This window comes from Poecilia latipinna, unplaced genomic scaffold (assembly GCF_001443285.1).
Source record: "Poecilia latipinna isolate Pla-1442-1.1 unplaced genomic scaffold, P_latipinna-1.0 Scaffold6, whole genome shotgun sequence".
Classification (NCBI taxonomy): domain Eukaryota; kingdom Metazoa; phylum Chordata; class Actinopteri; order Cyprinodontiformes; family Poeciliidae; genus Poecilia; species Poecilia latipinna.
In genome coordinates, this window is record NW_015112622.1 from 407368 (window position 1) to 426662 (window position 19295).

General features: G+C 38.0%; 1 protein-coding gene across 7 annotated transcripts in view; it reads left to right on the plus strand.

Moving 5' to 3' along the window:
- The window catches only part of nrxn2b (neurexin 2b), an 825611-nt gene that overhangs the window by 384050 nt on the left and 422266 nt on the right, over window positions 1-19295 (plus strand). For all 7 annotated transcript variants that reach the window (XM_015016195.1, XM_015016655.1, XM_015016584.1 and 4 more), the window contains 2 exons: window positions 8040-8213; window positions 12108-12227. In XM_015016195.1, coding sequence (XP_014871681.1) covers window positions 8040-8213; window positions 12108-12227 — 294 coding nt within the window. The remainder of the gene's footprint in view (window positions 1-8039; window positions 8214-12107; window positions 12228-19295) is intronic.

Below are 19295 nucleotides of genomic sequence, written 5' to 3' on the forward strand. Positions count from 1 at the left end.
GATGTGTTATTGTACAAAGCTGATCCATACTCAAGCATTGTGAAACTACAGTACCTGTGAGTTAAGTATAGTGAAAATATTGTGGTACGAATATAATTTTTAAGAAAGCAAAGTAGCACATGTCTGTTTTACTGGCAGCCTATCTTTTCTACATAAGTCAGATTATAAAAAAAAAGAAAAAAAAAAAAGCCAAAAGTGTACAGTGGCCTATTTCACGTACCTTCCAGTTCGACACACTTGTTTGCAGAGAAACAATTGTCCAGGGGACATTTATGCTTTGATCAAATTCATAAAAGTCCATATTCACGTTTGTTGCACTTCGCTTAGCTTTCCAATATCTATTCTGAGCGTTGTGGAAAGCTTCATTTTTCTCATGACTGCTTACATTGAGTATTCAATTTATTGTCACCATTACTCTAGAAACAATTTCTAACAATAAAACTGGAGGTAAAACAAAGACGCAACAAAGAAAGTTCTGGATCCTGTTGACACAATAACAATAACAGACGGAGCAAAACGAGACGGCAGAGAGACTAAGACAAATATTAGGAATGTGGAGGATGAAAGGTGGTGATGGAGAGACAGCAGAGATGAATCTAGGAAAAGCAAAAGATTCTGAATGCAGAGTGACATCTCAGAGGGGGGAAAGAAGCGTGAAAAGTACGTAATGGAGCCTGTCTGTGTCACTGTACAATCTTTCAACAAGCATTGGCACGTAACTCTGCCAAGAATTTGTCAAGAGCTCACAGAGCAGTGAAGGACTGTCAGGGAGGCCACAAACTCTTTTAGGATGAACACTTTCATAAACTTCATCCCCGTAAAATTACATATACTCTCACCAGCCACTTTATTAAGCACACTTTGCTTGTACTGTTTTGGTTTCTCCTTTAGCCTTCATGTTCCTGAAGGTTTAAGGAGTCTTATAAAGTGTCAGATTGTGTTAGTGGTGGATGTTTTGAGCAGGACCCTTCAGGGATAACATTTGCTTGTTCAGCAAATTACAGGCCAGCTGGTCAACAGCCAATAACACTGTCTGGGGTTTTTCCAACTGCTTTATGGTCATGTTGATGAGCTGAATCCTAAAATCACATTGCTTTTGCTCAGTCAGGTCAACTTTCTGAACTATGGAGCAACATGAGCATCAAAATGCAGGACTTGTTCTCACATCTGGAGAATCTGATCAATGAGTGATGAGCAGGAGGAGAGATTCCATCAGGACAGGGAAGAGACGGAGACGTAATGTTCAGTTCACATGTACTTACCCTTATCAGTGTTTATTATTCAGTTTACAGAAATCCAAGGTTGTTACATGTAATTAATACAATCTGTTAAAACATCTTCTTTTTCTCCTAAAACCTTTTTTGGATGAGAAATATTAAGGGAAATGAACTGATGATGTCATAAAAATGTCATCAATTTAGTCTGAAGATTGGATTTGTCTAAGTCAAATTAAAAAAAAAACTGACCTGATTGAGAAACATGGATGTCATTTTAGGATTCAGTGGTGCAAAAAATAGTCCTAATTCGGCTGAAAACCATAAGACAACTTCATACATATATATATTTTGGAACCCAGTGGAACTTAGCAACTTTGTCGCTACATTTAATAACTTCTCAGATAATAAAATCGAGAACATCGCAATTGGCAAATCAGACTTTTTTTAAAAAATCAGTCATGACCAGAAAGCTGCAATCAGTGCACGCCTAGTCATAACGTCATCCCTGAGAGGTATGTACAGGTAAGATAAGTTTGAATTTATTGCAGCAGTAATGAGAAATGACAGCCATGTTTACCTCCCTTCTTCAGTTTCCTGCAAATAATCAGATGAAGAGCTATTTTTACAGCATTGTCTGAAGGAACCACTTCAGAGCTGCATTCTGCCACCTGAAGTCACAGAGGAGTTCAGCTACAGCAAGAGACACCTGTTGTCAAAATAGCGCACCCTCAAGTAATTATAGCTTCAGTTGCCTTCTGCCTTTCCATATCATTTGTTCTCAGACCTTCCAAACACAGAGACTATGCGCGCAACACGATGAGACAACTTATAATTTAGCATCGGCAATTACTGCACAAGCAGGCTCAACATTTATTCCTCAGACCAGTCGTCCTGTTGTGATGACTGTGGATAAGGGAGCGCCTCTGTAATTAGCAATCAGATTCCCTGCGTATTCCGGCTCGCTGCCGTTGTTCTGGCCCTCCTTGCAACACACACCCCATCGCCCGACAGTTGTTTCTGTTTTTGTGGTTGATTTTGTGTGTTTTTTTGATTAGTAATGATTCAATCTTCACCAATTAGAGCCAGCGTGACGGTGAGGCAAACACGAGGCGGAAAAAGGAGAGAGAGAGAGAGAGAGAGAGAGAGAGAGAGAGAGAGAGAGTGGGGGAGAAACCAAGAGTGAGGGAGAGGATCTTAATAGAGCATTTAATGAAAGTTAATGGTGGGCTCTGTGTTCACCAGAGAGCCGTCTAGAGGGAGTCTATGGATTGAGCCCAAAGATTGCACATTGCGCATTCATGGCCTTTTTCTTTTCATTATCAGACCTCTCCTAATGATGAATGTAAATAATGCATATCAGAGTGTTGGTGGATATGGGTGACGACTGTGAAACCATCACTCCACTCGGGGAGCCAATTATAGCCGAGGATGAAATACACACAGGTTTGGTTTTGTGCTTCTGAGGTGTTCTCACCAAAGGAAATGAGCCACCTAACACCAATGATGGATTTTAACACTTTGTCATAAAAGCAAAGTTCTCTGTTATATATATATATATAATATATATATATACACTGCTCAAAAAAATAAAGGGAACACTCAAATAACACATCCTAGGTCTGAAAGAATGAAATATTCTCATTGAATACTTTGTTCTGCACAAAGTTGAATGTGCTGACAACAAAATCACACAAAAATCATCAATGGAAATCAAATTTATTAACCAATGGAGGCATGGATTTGGAGCCACACACAAAAATAAAGTGAAATGTTCCCTTTATTTTTTTGAGCAGTATATATATATATATATATATATATATATATATATACACACACACACACACACACAAAGCTCTTTTCTTTACTTTCACAGCAATTATATTGTGAAAAGCTTGATTTCTCCAACTGTAACAGTGACTTTTGATAGTTTTTCCCTGATTGATAGTTGTTTGAGTACAACATTACTATCATTTCTGGTGAAAATGATTATAAACTATATTTAGATACTTCCCTCCCTTTATGTGGCCACCAAGCTGATTTTTTTGTTCAACACAGATTGAAAAAAAAATTAAGTAAAGGTAAAGTACTTAATATAATAATAACCCAACAATTAGTTTGAAATAGAAGGGCAGAACTGTTGAGTATTTCTTAGTTTCAACAATAAAGTTTCTTTAGTTTTAATAGATTTTTTTTTTGACCACTCAGACCAACCAAAGTGTGCTCAAGGTGTGAACATGATTTAACAGTTAAGATTATGCCTTAAAGGACTAATGAAAGCATCAATAGAGAGATCTTCATCCCTCTTTAAAACCCATTGAAAATCTTCTCTTCCTTACATAAATGTCAGCCTGGTGTGTTCTTTCAAACGGTAGAGTCAGTGGCTCTCTCGGGCCCCATAGTCAAACACACCCATTCCTCCACTCAGTGTGAGGGGTCATTACGGTGATCATGGAGGTGAAAGTGGTGTTCTGTGATGCCTGCCTGACTATATTTTGTCCAATCCCAGGAATCTCTTAGAGCTCTTCAGCAGCACCACAGACATTACGGCTGGGTCCAGCAGAGCCAGCGTAGGATGCAGCGTCTGGCACGGAGTAAACCTTCTTCAGCTCAATGTTCTTACTTTGAAGCAGGCATTAATGCTAATAAAGCCTGTGCTAAGATAACTCGAGTCATACAATTTATCATGTTGTTCTTGACCCAATAAATGACTTTTGTCTAAACTAATTTTATGTATATTAGATTATTCATTCTAACGTAGCCAAGAACAGACATTCTGAGAATTGTCCATGCTAAATATTATTTTGTCACGTTTTGTGAAAACCATTTAAATATGTCAGAATACACACTTTTTTATATATAATTTAATTTCAACATTATAACCTTGAGGAGAAATATCACTTACAAATATTTGAATTTTAAAAAAATTAAAGTATCATTAACTGAGCTTCTGATCTCTAGACCCCGATCACATTGGATTGTTTTCTCTAAAAGGGAAACATTGTTTTGATTTTATTTTCACCAGAAATGGAGTTCTAGAGGACCCGCTCATCTTTTGTTGTTCACCGTTCTTGTTTTCTTCTTGTGAAGGTTTTAACTGCATGTTCCATACTCCCTGTTTACTGCCACCTGCAGGTTTGGAGGAGTAAAAAACTGTGTTTTGGGGCCGTTCTTTGTGTTTCCATGTGGATGAAAACATTTCTGGAAATGGTTCCATGTTGTCGCAGGTGTTTTTGAAACCATCTATCTGTTTTAGAAAAAGAACATCTTTTCAGTCAGTATCAGCCAAGTTTATTTTCAATCTCAAGTTTAACTCAGCTGACATACAGAATTAGCATTAGCCTAAATTCCAGTTTATTCTAATACAGTCCAATCATATGTTTGGAATCTAATCACATGTGGTCTAGACCAATACTAATTGTAATGTGGTGCGTTTAAAGTCAGTTGGTCATTTGGTAAAGTGTAATCTAAGAACAACAAATGTGAGTTACTGGTTTTATAGCTATCCTTTGCTGTGATGGTTTGAGTTTTTTTTTTTCACACTGGATGTTTCTCCAACTTGCTCACTTTAAGATTTTCTTATATTGGTTCTCACACACCACCAACTCACTGCTTCCACCAACAGGTGGGTAAGGGGAGTGATTCTCTACACCAGACAGACTCACTCCTGCTCATTAGCATACGTTCACACCACAAAACCACTGGCAGATTTATTGTCCCGCCCATGATATTAAATGAGAATATTCAGTTCAGAATACAACACAATGCCCGCCCACTTAGTTTAATGAATATTTGAATTAATTCCAATTATTTCACCCTTACTTTACAGCCATTCAACTACCTCTCGCCTTCTGTCGTTAAACCAACAGCCAATGGAGTCTAAAACATGTTGCCTTTGGCAAAAAATGCACCGTTTGCTTTATTTTTTAAAATTTATTTATATTTTTTAGATTAATTTAATGTTTGCTAAATGGCTTTCACGGCTGTGATTTCAGGACATCACTCAGGCGGATGGTTAACGAATTTATTGTATTGATTATAATGTCCGGGAGCCCTGGCTGGAAAATATGAAGTGTCAAGTGCTCATTAATTCTGGAGAGAAGTCGGCAAACATCATTGACTCATTCCATTACCCAAAGTCCACATATAATTGACCTTGCGGCTCCGTCCTGCGCTGTGAAATTTTCCCCAGTTTTTAGATGACGGGAAATTCTTCCGGCTTTCTGATGATCTTATCTGCTCAGCAGCATCTTGTCCCCGCGTGGAGGAGTTTCTGCTGGGTCTCCGTTTTTGTGCCTGCTCAAAGATAAAGTATAGGTTTTGATGATACGAAAACCTTGAAGCATTTCAAACCGTGTTTATTCATATCCCCTGACATCAAAGACCCTTTTTTTTTTCTTCACTTTTTCTTACGCTTGCCATAATTTCACTTGCTGCTTTCAGCGACTTGACAGAATGGAGGAGCCGCAACGAAGAGACAGGGGAGAAAAATAATTAGGTTTAAAACTAGATGAGTTTTTTTTTTCTCTCCCTCCCCTCTTTTATGCTGTAATACAAAGAGACAGTAATTGTGCTTGAGCACCGAGAGTTCCCAAACCTCAGCTTTTTTTATCATCTTTGCTTTAGGATTCGCAATTTTCTGCTCCGTTCATAAAAAAGTGCACTGTGTACGTCCTGCGTCTCTCCTCCAAAGAGTACAGTAGATAAAAATTCTTTCAGACATCAAATCCCATTTCCAGTGTGGCGGGTTGACGCTGGCAAAGCTATTTGTGTCAACTGTAAGCTGCTTCTTTGAATCATGTAATCATCCAAACATGCTTCTGCCGCCTCGGTAATGACAGCCACTCTGTCAGGGACGTCTCTAAGGAGCATACCTACTGACAGACACATTTGCTTGGCTTGGAGATGTCAATTTTCCTGTGTGGCGGTGAGGGTAATATTTTGACAGGTGTGTGTGTGCGTGTGTATGTGGTAGCGCGCACCTTCAGAGGATGCACTCTTAAGACGCATGCTGTGATTCGTGGGATCCCCGTTTGTTCTTTAGTGGCTTGAAGTTTTGCTCATCTCTCCTTTACCAGCAGCTGCTAATGAAACATTTTGGAGTGAAGAAATTAAGCAGCATGTAGAGCACGTTGTATTTGTACAGCGCAAAAGTGACGTGCAATTATTTATTTTTTTGTGTGTGTGTTTTGTTTTTTTAACCAGAAGATGCACACACACTACTTCATAGCTTTAAAATTAATAGTTTAATAAGCGGTTTCATATGGAGTATAGCTGAAAAACTTTATTTTTGTTAGTGTAATTTGCCGGAGAAGGTCTGGAGCAACTAGAGCGGATAAATCACTTTTAAATGTGCTTACAGCTAACAAGGAAAGGAAATTACTCTTTATGACGATAACTGTTCTTTTGAAAACCATAAGCTGCTGCATTTTGCACAATAAACTGCAACAATCTCTTTGTTTTTATACACTTTCAACTTTAACAAGTTAATTTCTTTGTAGTTAAAAAAATTGCTTTCACTGTATAAACAAGATGCCCTACGTCTGCTGCAACAAGAGGCTGTTACATTATAACAACAGGGTTAAAGGTCAAAGATAACCGCAGAGAGCAGAATATATAGAAACCTGTGAGAGCTCCAATGACTGCTTAAAGCAAGGGAACTGTAAGAAAAGTTTGGATTCTCTGAATTGAGTTTTGTTTTGTTTTTTTTTAGAATTAAGTTTTCCAAAATAAACATATTTTTAACATAAGTACCCAACTATGGGAGTAGTGTTTAAAATTCTTTGTAGAAATGACCCAGATATTGTTTATAACATGACACCTGTCACATATCCACGCTTATTGTTTTTTTAATTTTTTCATTTATACTTTCTGTGAAATAAAAATTCTCCAGACATGAATGTTTCTGAACTTAGATGGGCTGCAGTAACTAACTGCTTACTGTTAGTTACTGCAGTAAGCAGTAACAGCATAACAACCTTATGCTGTTTAAAGTAACGTTTCTATTTATTTTGTCAATGTCAACTTCTGCCACCGGACTTGCTCGTTTGAGAAAATGGCCATAATATTCATACCAAATCATGTATTCATGCCAAAAATGCTCACTTTTGGGTGTTTAATGTCTTAATTGAGATGCTAGCGTTAGCTTGCACTATTTTCTATTTTGATACGACTTGTGATAATTCGGTTCATGACATGTCTTTCAGTTCAATTTAGTCTAAAAATACTTTATGCCTTATTCATCCCAAAGGGAAATTAACTATTGTAACTCACTCCAAGTATCTTCAGAGATTTGTTGCACATGCTGCTGTACTATTGGACTAATCTGTAGGAAAGGTCAGTCTGCCAATGATTCCATGAAACCTGTTGGAGATTAACGTTACCTCATCTACTGATTTCTTCTACAATATGTTAACCTGAAGAAGAGTAAAAACAACATAATCAGGAGGTCATTCTGAACAAGTTTATTAGTTGACTATTTCTGCTTAGATTACTGACACGTCTGACTTGACTGAACTAGTTGGAGTTTGAAAATTATGTAACATTGTTAATTTTCAGAAAAATGCAACACAGAGGTTTGTTACCTTTTAATGCCTTAATTCCTTAGATTTGAAAAAATAAAAATAAAACAACAGGTGAGTTTATGCTAGTGTTAATAAGGTTTAAGATGGAATTACAAAGTCATTAAATTCAAAGCTACAATTCAAGAAGAATGGCTGTTTGTCAAAGATTAGCCTCAGATTTCTAGTAAAACCAGAAGTTTCTTGCGTATCATTTTTGTTTGTTCGCATCTCTTACAGCCTTCTTCATGTGTGTGTTTTGCAGGAGAGCTGTACATCGGTGGCGTGACGAAGAGCATGTACAGCAATCTGCCCAAACTGATCGCGTCCCGGGACGGGTACCAGGGCTGCCTGGCCTCTGTGGACCTGAACGGGAGACTCCCTGACCTGATCGCAGATGCCCTCCACAAGGTGGGGCAGGTGGAACGAGGCTGCGACGGTACGAGAAGCTTCTCTTTGTCACGTTCATCCATCATCCATTCACCCGCCCCGTAGTCTATGCCCGCTTATCCTGTCAGGGGTCGCAGAGCAGCTGGTGCCCTTCTCCAGGGTGCATCACAGGACCAGTCACCCTCCATAAAACAGTCTAAGTCATAATAAATACCTTAGGGCTTCTGAATTCTTTTTTAAAAATTTTTTTAAGGAAAGACCATTCGATAATTATCTCCCCTGTGAGTTACCAGGGGAGGAAAAATCAACTGCCCTTGATTTCAGGTATTATTATCCAAGCTGAGTCACGGTGATTCCTTCTACCTCGTTGACAGAAAACCGCCGTTTCAAATCTCGTGTGACGTTTGACGAATTCAAAGACGGAAACGGCTGTTTCGTAACCACACAGATTCCGAGTGCCTGGGCCAGCCTTTAGTCTCCTTTCTTTGTGTATTGTCCTAGTTACTCCGTAAATCCTGCAGGAGGCGGGCGATTTTTCCCCTCTCTCTGCTATCGACAGTGTGGTTAATCTCACTAACACCCCATTTTTGTTGCTTTGTGGCTTTCCTTTCGTCTCGCCTTAGCACCGTTTCTACCTCCGCCATGCTTGGGTTGCTGCATGTCTCGGGCTAAATGGCTCTGATGTCAGTTAATCCTGGGTATAACAGTAGTTTTTGGCAGTTACAGTCCTCCCTCTTTTCACACAAACTGTACCCTGAGCCACAGTCCACCATGTCTCGGTAGCCTACTGAGCACAGGAGAACCCAGGCTTAATTTCCCTGTGGGGAACACTGGCTGAAACCGCACCGGCTGAAGCTTTTCATGTGTTCTGGGTTCCCTCCCCCCCAACACTTCCTCCTAAATGATGCCGTTTCTGCCAGCTAGCCTTATTACCTGCCCACACTTACAACCCACAATTACTTTGCTCCAAACACAGTTTAAAATTGCATTAAGTTATCTCACCCTTTCCTGCAGGCACACACAATGGTTGTTAATGATCCGACTCCCAGGAAACTGAGCTCTAATACCTGAGCAGATTTTTGGAGGTTTTGATTTTTTTTATTTATTTATTTATTTTATTTTTGACAAATAAACCAGAGGTTGTTAGAAATTCAATTATCCTCCTGTCGATGTTGCATAAACACATAAAACATATAATTTTACAGCAATTTCAGGAATAATTTCTCTGCCCTTAAGAGTATTCTTACTTACGGTTCCTCCTCGGTTGTCACAGATGGCTGCCGTTTCTGATGTGTTTAAGGCAAAGGTCTTACTAAAGGAGCTTTTGCTCCACATTTTACTACACATCTGAACTTAGATCTGAAAGCCCTGGGAACTTAAATGGGAAGCTTGAGTATTTGGTGCCTAAAGCAGACGTAAAATCAAATTTCGAGATTTAATAAGATGTTTCATTTCGAGGTTCTTTTATTCTGAGGCATAAGCCAATTTCCAACTGGATGCACAGTTTGTACATAGGCAGATGTTTCATTTATAAGCAAGCTGTTCGTGGAGTGCAGAGCCGACTGCAGAAAGGGAATGAAGATGTGTTTACTTGGGTTTTATAGTCATATTAAGCGTGTTCCCCCCTTAGTACAGCAGGATTTTCCTCAAACATTTGGAGCAAACAGCAGATGGGAATTCACACTCCAACAAACCCAAATCGACAAGGAGTTTAGGTGAAACTAAAATTTGTTTTCTAAATTAAAGAGGAAGGAAGTAATTGCATGCTGATCTATTGGCTCTTAAGAATGCCAATTAATTATTAAGCAAAAAGGTAATAGTTGTTTCCTAAACAAAAAAAAAAAAGGAAAAATCTGATTGGTTACTTGTGTGTTTGTTTTTTGTAGAATTAAAGGGGCTGGGGCCATTTTTTTTAACTAGGCCATTTGTAAATGGCACAGTGCAGAGGCTGTTTATCTGTGCACAAACAAATTAGTCTGGAAGTGAACCACGGTTCTTTGAAAATCTCTGTTTAATTGAGGCTGTAATGAGAAGCCCCACTGCCATCAACACAAAAGCCACCGCACATTTGTTTCAAATATAATCATCCCACCTAAGACTTCATCTGCAGCCTAATCAAATATCTATTCTAAAGCATTTTCACCAACAATCTCCAACAATCAACTTTTTTTTTTTTTTTTTTTTTTGTTTGACAAATTGTGATCTTGTTTCCTTTTGGTTTGTGTCTTATTAAGCAATAAATAGCGAACGCTGAGGAGTAATAATAAGTAACAGCATACTGGGTCGGTAGCCAGCAGGAAGCAGGAGAACTTTATATTTTCCTTCTTTTTCCCTTCTTGACTTATAAACAAGCCTCTTGTCAATAGGTGGCAGCAGTGTTCAAAATAATCAATGAGCTGTCTTTTCAAGCCGTTAGAAGAACTAGCCAAAACAGAACTACTAGAGAACTGTGTTCGCAGCTGATGGAGGAGGATACAAACATGTCTACCCTCCATAGAGGAGAGGAGGTGGAGAGGTTTGTGACAGTGAAAAGAAAAACGGCAGCGGAGGTTAGTAAAGTTAGCATGATGGAGTAGTAGGGCAAGACTAATATTTTTTTTTTTTTTAAATACAAGAATAAAGTCATATTATGAGAATAGTTATGCTATTGAAAGTATACAGACGCAATATTGTCGAAAGAAAGTTGTAAAATATAGTTATAATGAAAGAAAAAGCCAGCTCAGCGAGTCCGTGGTTCCCTAAAATGTTACGCACTTTTGACAAAGTGAAAAATAAGCGATATCGTTGCAAATTTTGTGGAAAAAAAAAAAATAAATAAAATAAAAATTATATAGCTTTTGAAAAAGAAAAAGACGAAGAAGCTGACAAATAATCAATGTTTACAGTTTTAAGATGTTTCACTGTGCTAAATCTAAAAATGAACTGCCGGCCGACAGCGTGTCAACATATTCCAACTTCCCAAGCTGCATTTTATTTTTTAATATTCAATATTTAACAGGAAATACTGAACAGCAATTAGACGGCGGTCTACTGTATAGAAGCCAACGCCACAGGAATCTGTCAGTTTATGTCAGCAAGGATTTTAGATGTAATTAAAAGTTGGTTTCTTGATTAAACAAAATGTAGTTAATCTGATGTCAGATTAGACTATTGACTGATGCTATGTTTCTGTGCTGGTTTTCTGTATTTGTGATACACCAGGGTCAACCTGAATATATTAAATTATCGCGAAACATATTCAGTGCATCAAACTTTTATACCATATAGATTTCTTGCAGAGTGATAAGTTTGAAGTGTTTAATTTTTGATGATGGCTTATAGGTACTGAAAAACAGTTACTTTCTAACAAAAAATACCTTTATATTACAAAGTACAATTAAGTAAAGGATTTTTTAAATGTATATAAATAGCTGATATATGTCATCTGTTGTTAAAAACAGATGACATGGCTCCCAAAATTATGTGTAGAAACTTCACCCAGAACTTAAAGTAACTTTAATTGTGGGTCTTTTCACACTTTCTCTAGATGCTGAGACTTTAATCAAATGAAATGTTAAATGTACTCTGATCTAAATCAAATATCAGCCACTGATAAACAGTGCATTTTTTCTTCTTCCTCAGCCAAAGTTACATGAAATGCCCATTGTTAGTTTGCTTTAATTCCATTGTACGCAATCTTGCTAATACCCGTGGATCTTTTGTATTGAATTCTTTTTGATAAATAATTTAAAAAAAAATTTAATAAATAAAAATAATCCCTACATGGTTCTAACCAAAGCTTTAAAACATAAATCCTGCAGTTGTTTCCAGAGGAGCAGACTACAAGTGGAACTGTTGGAGATGTAACAGAAAATGTCTGATTTTTTATTTATTTATTTTATTTTACTTTTATTATGCATGGCAGATTTTAATTTGATCCTCCTGGCTAATTTCCGTCTCTCAGGACCCAGCACCACCTGTACGGAGGAGTCCTGCTACCATCAGGGGGTCTGTCTCCAGCAGTGGGAGGGCTTCACCTGTGACTGCACAATGACATCCTACGGAGGCTCATTTTGCAACGACCGTAAGTCGTAAAACTTTTGATTCCCGTAGCTCGGATGTGAATGGGCTTGAATGGATGGAGAAAAGTTGGTAAAGCGTTTTTAAAAAATTTAAAAATTTTAAATAGCGGGTTGTGTTCACTGTGTTCATAGTAAGACTGCTTCCTTGGATTCTGCAGAGGAAGGAAAGCTTTGCTTGTTTAGGCCCGGAGTCCCATGTCACGCAATCACCGGCTGGGAGCCTTGCACCTATAGGCTGCGAAAACGGAAAACCACGCAACACGGTTATCGCAAACATGACGCTTATTCCAATGTTTCTAATTGCTTCCATGCAAGCCTGACACTTTGCAGCCGGTACGTCGCAGCAGATAATGCTTTTCGTGAAGCCTCAGTGCTGAGCACACGGCTCACGAGTTAGTTCCATTAAGGCAGACCTTTCATTTTCCTCTCAGTATTCACTGAACATTTAAAATTACATGGTAAATAAAAATGAATAAGCCGACCCCTTGTCAGGGAGCTGCTTCAGATATTAATTAGAAAACACTACTTTAGCCTGAAGGAAGCTGACTGAGAGGTTTATCCACCACCCTGCTTCTTATTACGCAACATGAATTTGGTATGAGCTCAGCGGATCAGCTCGTGTTGAGGTGCTGCCGTTGGTAACGAGCGGGCCTCGTTCTCCACTTGTAAGCGAAGATGTTAATTGCTTTTGAACTATGAAGCCAACGTTGATAACGAAGCCTTTTGCATGGCGACTTGAAGCTTCTGCTCGCTGCGCAGTCCGCCCCCACCAGCTAATATTCATGTTTGTATAAGTAGAGGTGATTGGATATTTAACATTTCTTCAGTTTTATTTGTGACAGTGTTAGTGTGATTGCTGTGAGTTGTGATTAATGCCATTGTCTGATTAGAGAAATGATTAAGGAGTCCAAGGAATCAAGGGAAAGATAGAAGGTTAATTTCTTCTTATAGGGGCGAAAGCACCTTTTGCTGTTTTCTTTTTTTAGAGGAAGCATCCGAAAGTGGGCAGAATTGTGGTTTATATGGGAAATTTTCCTGAAGTTGATGTGTGATGTGCGTGTTTTGAGAGTATGTAGATGGAGGGAACTTCACCAGCAGCTTGATTTAACATATTCTCTGAATAAAATCACAGGCTAAAATAGCACAACTATCAAACTGTGGCACAGGAATAGTTAAACATGGTGTTCTGTTCCTTAGTTCCAAACCCAGACAATCAGCGATGACATATTTGTGTCATCTTATCTTCATCACATTTGTACTTTTAAAAAGAAACTAGCTGCTGGTTAAAGTTCACTCACAATTTGTGTTTCTACAACGGCTTTATTATGACCGGTCGCCACACTGCAGTACAAAACAACTGAGAGGAGATTTATCATATTTCCTCTTGCTTATAATAAATTTGGTCTTAGAAATAAAAATCTGAAACGTTTAAGGTCTGCCAGTGGTGGGTGCTGCTAAAAAACATTAGCTGCACTAACCCTAAAGCACTAATCATAAAGATTTGCTCTGCTGAAGTGCTATACCAACATGGCATTTTAGCAGAAGCTAATGCTAAAATGCTCAACTCAAACAATATGACCTTCACAGTCTTCAACCACTTCATAATAACAAGACGAACGTCAAACTACATGAAGAATTCAGCTCATGCAATTGAAAGTTTTCAAACAGTCAAGTAAATTTGTGCTGTAGAATTCATCTAGAAAATTTAATTTTGGGGCTAGCTGGGTGTGCTAGCTATTATTTGGTAAGTTTAACACTTATTTAGTAAGTGGTAAACAAAATATTAGCTCCGCTATTAGCATATGGGAAAATTAGTGGAAACACCTGTTCTGTACCGTTTTTCTTCTTATCTGCAAAAAAAAATTAACCGAGCTACGAGAAAGCTCAGGTACTTTGAACACATTGAAGTGCTTCACAGTAAAGCAGTGTGGCTGCCTGTTTTTAAATCTGCATGCCTTGCTTTTGCTGCTGCTGGTTTCTTTTGTTGCCCGTCTTTTTCCTCCCTCATAACAGCAGCACATCTTCTGAACACCCGTCAACTTTTATTGCCATCTTGAAGCAGAAAAAAGCCTTGAGATCTGGAGATAGACTGAAGTTTGGCTCCTTCCCGCCAACAACTTCCGTCTCTTACTCTTGCCTTCTTTTCGGTACTTTACTTCACCTTATTGGGGTGTTTCTTCAGATTTGTGGTTCTCAGAATATGCTGAGGTTCAATGAAAATTTCTTGAATGAGCTCCCAAAACTAAGGTAGGACCTACTGCAGTACATCACGTGCAACTTTCAAGCTCTTTCACAAATTGTCCATATGGATTCTTCTGACACAATACCAATGGCAAAGACACCTTGCACTTTCCACTGAAAATCCCCCTAAAAAAGTACCCATAATTGATCAATACAAAGTATTTTCTAGCCTTTATTGTTCGGTTTTGAATGTTTCTTTGTAGAATCAAACTGCACAAGAAATCAAGGCAATGTTAGTGCAATGAACACAAAAAGGCAGCAGTAACTTTTTGCAATCTAAAAGGTACAAAAATTGCACACTCGCTTACCTTTCATGTCATAGGTTCTGCACTTGAGTCAAAGAAGAAGAAGGAAAAAAACTTAATTGCTTTAATGGTGCCTTCAGACAGAGCCAAGAAATGAAAGTGATTGGCGTTTCTTTTGATTCCCACTGCGTAATAAGTAACAAGCTGAATGTAATAGAGTAATTATTTCTCAAACTGTTGTTGTGTGAATGACCTTTTCTGGTGACAATTACAGAAAAAGTGTAAGGCAGCCCTACTGGGGGTATTTGTTCCTGGTGTGTGGATTCAAAACAGCAACAAGCTTCAACAAAAATAAAAAGAAAGAAAAAAAAAGGAGCATCTTATTAAACCGGCTGTTGAAAACGTTGCCATTTGCTTCCAGCTTTATGCAGTTGCATTCACACATTAATAGTTTTTATGCTGTAAACATTATTCAGTGCAGGAAGGCTTTTGTGCTCTTTCCTCCATTTGAGCCCTGAATCATTTGTTTCACTTGGGGTGGAAGGCTTGTCAAAATTATTGACACTGCAGTTATTATTTATGAACGCAGATTCGCAGTTCAGCAGAGTAGATGATTCACGCAGAGATAAAAGATTCCATCTTCTAGTATTTTTTTCCCTCCTAAATGGGGATGCCTGTTGTTTTTAAACATAACAACAGTACCTTGTAAAAGTACATTTTCACATGTTCCCACATTGTAAACAAACTTCGGTGTGTTTTACTTGAGATATAATAGGCCACAACACAAAGGAGTGCATTATAATGGAAATAAATTTACAAAAGTGGCGCACATATTTGTTTAATGAGTTAATAATTTGTATAGCCACCCGCAGCATCATGCTGCCACCATGTATCATGGAAGTGACGGTGTGTTTATACGGAAAACCAAATGGTACAATATTAGATTAATAAATACATCATTAAATCAGTAAATAAATGTACAGGTGAATAATTCGATTATTTCTTGATTCTTGAGAAATACTTTTTCCTGCCAAACTCGCCCGTCAAAGTCGAGGGGCGGGGCAATGGGCGGGGCCTATATTGTTCTGTTGATCATTGAGTTTGACAGAATTATTAGTGGCTCTGCAGGAGCAGGAAATGTAATGATTTAAACCAATCTATCAGTTTCTTTACTGTTCACAAATATGTGCTACTTTGTGGTATATTAAAAAATAGAGAAAAAAAAAAAATCACCAAAAAAAAAAAAAAATGTATGGCATCAAAGTTTGTAGTTGCAACATGGCAAAATGTGAAACTGTTTGACGCTAATAAATACTTTTACAAGATGGTGAACATATACATTATTGTTGATTTCAATTCTTTTTTTTAACAAGGTTGGAATATACAGTCATATCTCTGAATGTGGCTTCTTTAATATTACCTAAGAGACTACAACGATGAATGATTTGACTCCTAGCAGAAGCTTAATGAGAAATTGCTGCCTTTCAAGTATTATGTTACTGTCTAAACGCAATTAGATGGATGTCTACTTTGTACCCGGGTTACAAAACACTATTTAAATTGAAAAATATTTAAATGAGCTATTAACATATCACTTGTCGACATCCTTTGATTTTTTTTTTCTTTCTTTTTTGGAATGCCTCTAAGCTAATTGACACCTGTATTAATTTGTCAAGTCACTCGAGATAATATTCAAAGGGAAAGCAGATGACTACATAATATGTGACACAGTGGAAAATGGTGTGATTGAAAATAAAAATGGGATTATCCCGAGGTGATCTGCACCTGCTGACAGTTTTGATTACAGCTAGCTGTTTCCGGTGAGCCGTGTTTTTTTTTTTAAGCATTCTTTTGAGTTTCCGCAATAGGTGGTGACACACATCGTGGTTTTCATGAGACCACCTGATGGTGTTGCAGTGCATCAGGTGAGATAATTTAACCTTTGATTCGTGATTCTCATGAGAAAGGGCCTTAAATGAAAATATAGCTACAATTGCTCTTTTTCTATTGGCTCTATCTTTTCATTTAAGTAGCTGTTCTACATGCATTACTTTTTTGAAAAAATATTCTTCTTTTCAATTCAGACCATCAATAGGAGCATATGGAGCACTGATATTTCTGTAGTTCGCATATAACTAGTAGTTTCCTGTACGGTGACACATTGTTTACACACATAGCTGTCTTTGTAGAATAACCAGTCAAACAGAGCGGCCTCATACTCTGTCTTGCTCAAATCCATCTGATAGCATTTGCTATTCTCTAGCAGCCTTCAGTGATTGACTGGTCTATTTGTCTCTGCATAGCCTGTAAGTGGGCCACTTGGTATTCTGCTTTGTTCATCTGAAACCAACTCAGACAGAGATGCTGTGTAAGTGCGAGGACTTGGTTTGTCCCCTGCTCTTTCGCTTTCTGCTTGTGTGAGCAAGAGAAAGCAGGACAGAGAGGGCTTCTTTGTTTAACCGCATGCATTCGGTGGACGTTAGCACATCCCGTGCATGTGTTCCATGGATCCAGCTGCTGCTTGAATGGTGCTGCCAAGCATACTAACTAAGGGAATAGTGCCAGCGTGTTTACAGCACTGCTGATTTCAATCTGCCTTCTCTCCCAATAGCTCATCCCTACTGCTGCCTCATTATCATACAAACTCATAAAGTTTCCATTGGTATATTTCTGCTTTACTAAAGGTTGCACTGATGCAGCATTTTACTACTTTTAGTCTTTGTGAAGATGCACCTTTGCTTTTGTTTGTTTTTTAGTGCCATTTGGTCTAATCTTACAGTGTTGTACTTACAATTGTCTTCTCTGCTCTACATATAAGGAATATATTTTGCATATATTCCATAAAACTCAAGTTAAGCTTTCCTGACATCATCCTCGGACTCGGTTATTGTAGTTTCCGGACTACAAGTTGCTAAATTTTTCATACGCTTTCAGCACTGTGGCTTAAACAGTGATGTGGCTTATAGATTATAAGGATTTTACCAATGGGGTTTGAAAGGCTGGACAACTGTGTGATGAAGAAAACAGCACAAGCTAAGGGAAGAATTTGACTCAAGACGAAAGTCACAGTTTTAACTTTTTTTTAAGTTAATGGGTGTGGCTTTTATTCAGGTGCAATCAATAGTCCAGAAATTGCGATACCTATATTGAAAAATGTAATATTTTAGTAATCAGTTCCTTTGACTATAAACACAAGCAGTTATGTATTTGTAAACCTAATTTATTTTGCCGTTTTAAAAAGTCAAAGAGCTAGCTCTCATGTAAAACTTCACATCTTTTCACTTATCTGACCCAATTTAGTGGAACCTTTAAAAAGCCTCCAAGAAATTCAACAGCTGGTCTTATGCAGGGTTCCCCACATTAAGGCTGTTACTTTACCACAACAAAGTTTTTAATTTATTCATTTCATTTCCTTCCTTACAGTTTGAATGTAAAATGAAGAGGGTCATTTTAGCTCTTTATTCAATAAGCGTTCTCTATGATTCTCCTTGAAGCTGCAGTCATAGTAACAGCACATAGAGGTTCTCTGAGAATTATGGTTGACAATAAACGTTGATGTCAGAGAATATCAAAATTCATTTTGGTAACCTTCTGGGGTTTTTTTTGTTTTGTTTTGTTTTTTTATCAGGAGTTCCACGGTTGTTGTTAAAGGAAATGCACATCTGGTTGTTTTATTTGAAAAGCTATCCAATGAAACATTTTTGAATCTTTGAAGTTGCTCATTAGTTAAATGTAGCATTATAACTATCCTGTCCTACCTTACTGTTTAACTGAGTCTGAAAATGTCCCATTTTATGCACCAAGCAACACGGTGTACATCATTAAGTTACTAACAGACACCTGGCAAATGCTATTATATGTGATTTGGGAAGGATAGATGTGTATTACCTTTATATAGTAAGTGAATGTGCTATTATTATTTATTTCCCAATTGTTGCTTTTATTTATAGCATGTTCATGCCATCACTCGGTAAATTGTCTTCAGTAATTCTGAAGGATTCAGCTTTTCTCTTGTTTTGCCTTCGCTGGCCTACTGTTAATGCTTGATAAGCTTTACAGGCCTCAAGAAGCATCAGTCACGCTGAACCCCTCTCACTACATCTCCTCACAAAACCTTAATGAAACCTGATCACTGAAAGGCATTCACTCCCATCCCCTCCTGCAGCTCAGCAGGTCACCATTTATTAGGTTCATCACGTCAGAATCTACAATAGCCAAATGATTTGTAGACCAAGGTGGGAATGTAGAATCTACTTGTTTTTGCCTTGCTGCCAGTCATTGGATTGCTTTTTATGGTCAATGTTGTGCTGACTTAAAGATGAACTTAGTGCTCAACTGAGCAGGACAGAGAGAAATTAAGAGGAGAATTACCCCTTCTCAGATTCCCATCTCTGGCTTCAGTGGTTTAACACAAACTTTGTGAGTTTTGAGGGGGTGTGACCAAAGCTGCAAACAAAATCCTCTTACAAAGTTGGCTGATCTATTGGCCACCCCTGATCTAGAACAATAACAAAACACACAAAAAAACTGTTAGAAACCAACATATAAATTTAAGCATTTCTGTTCTATATCAGGCCTTACCGC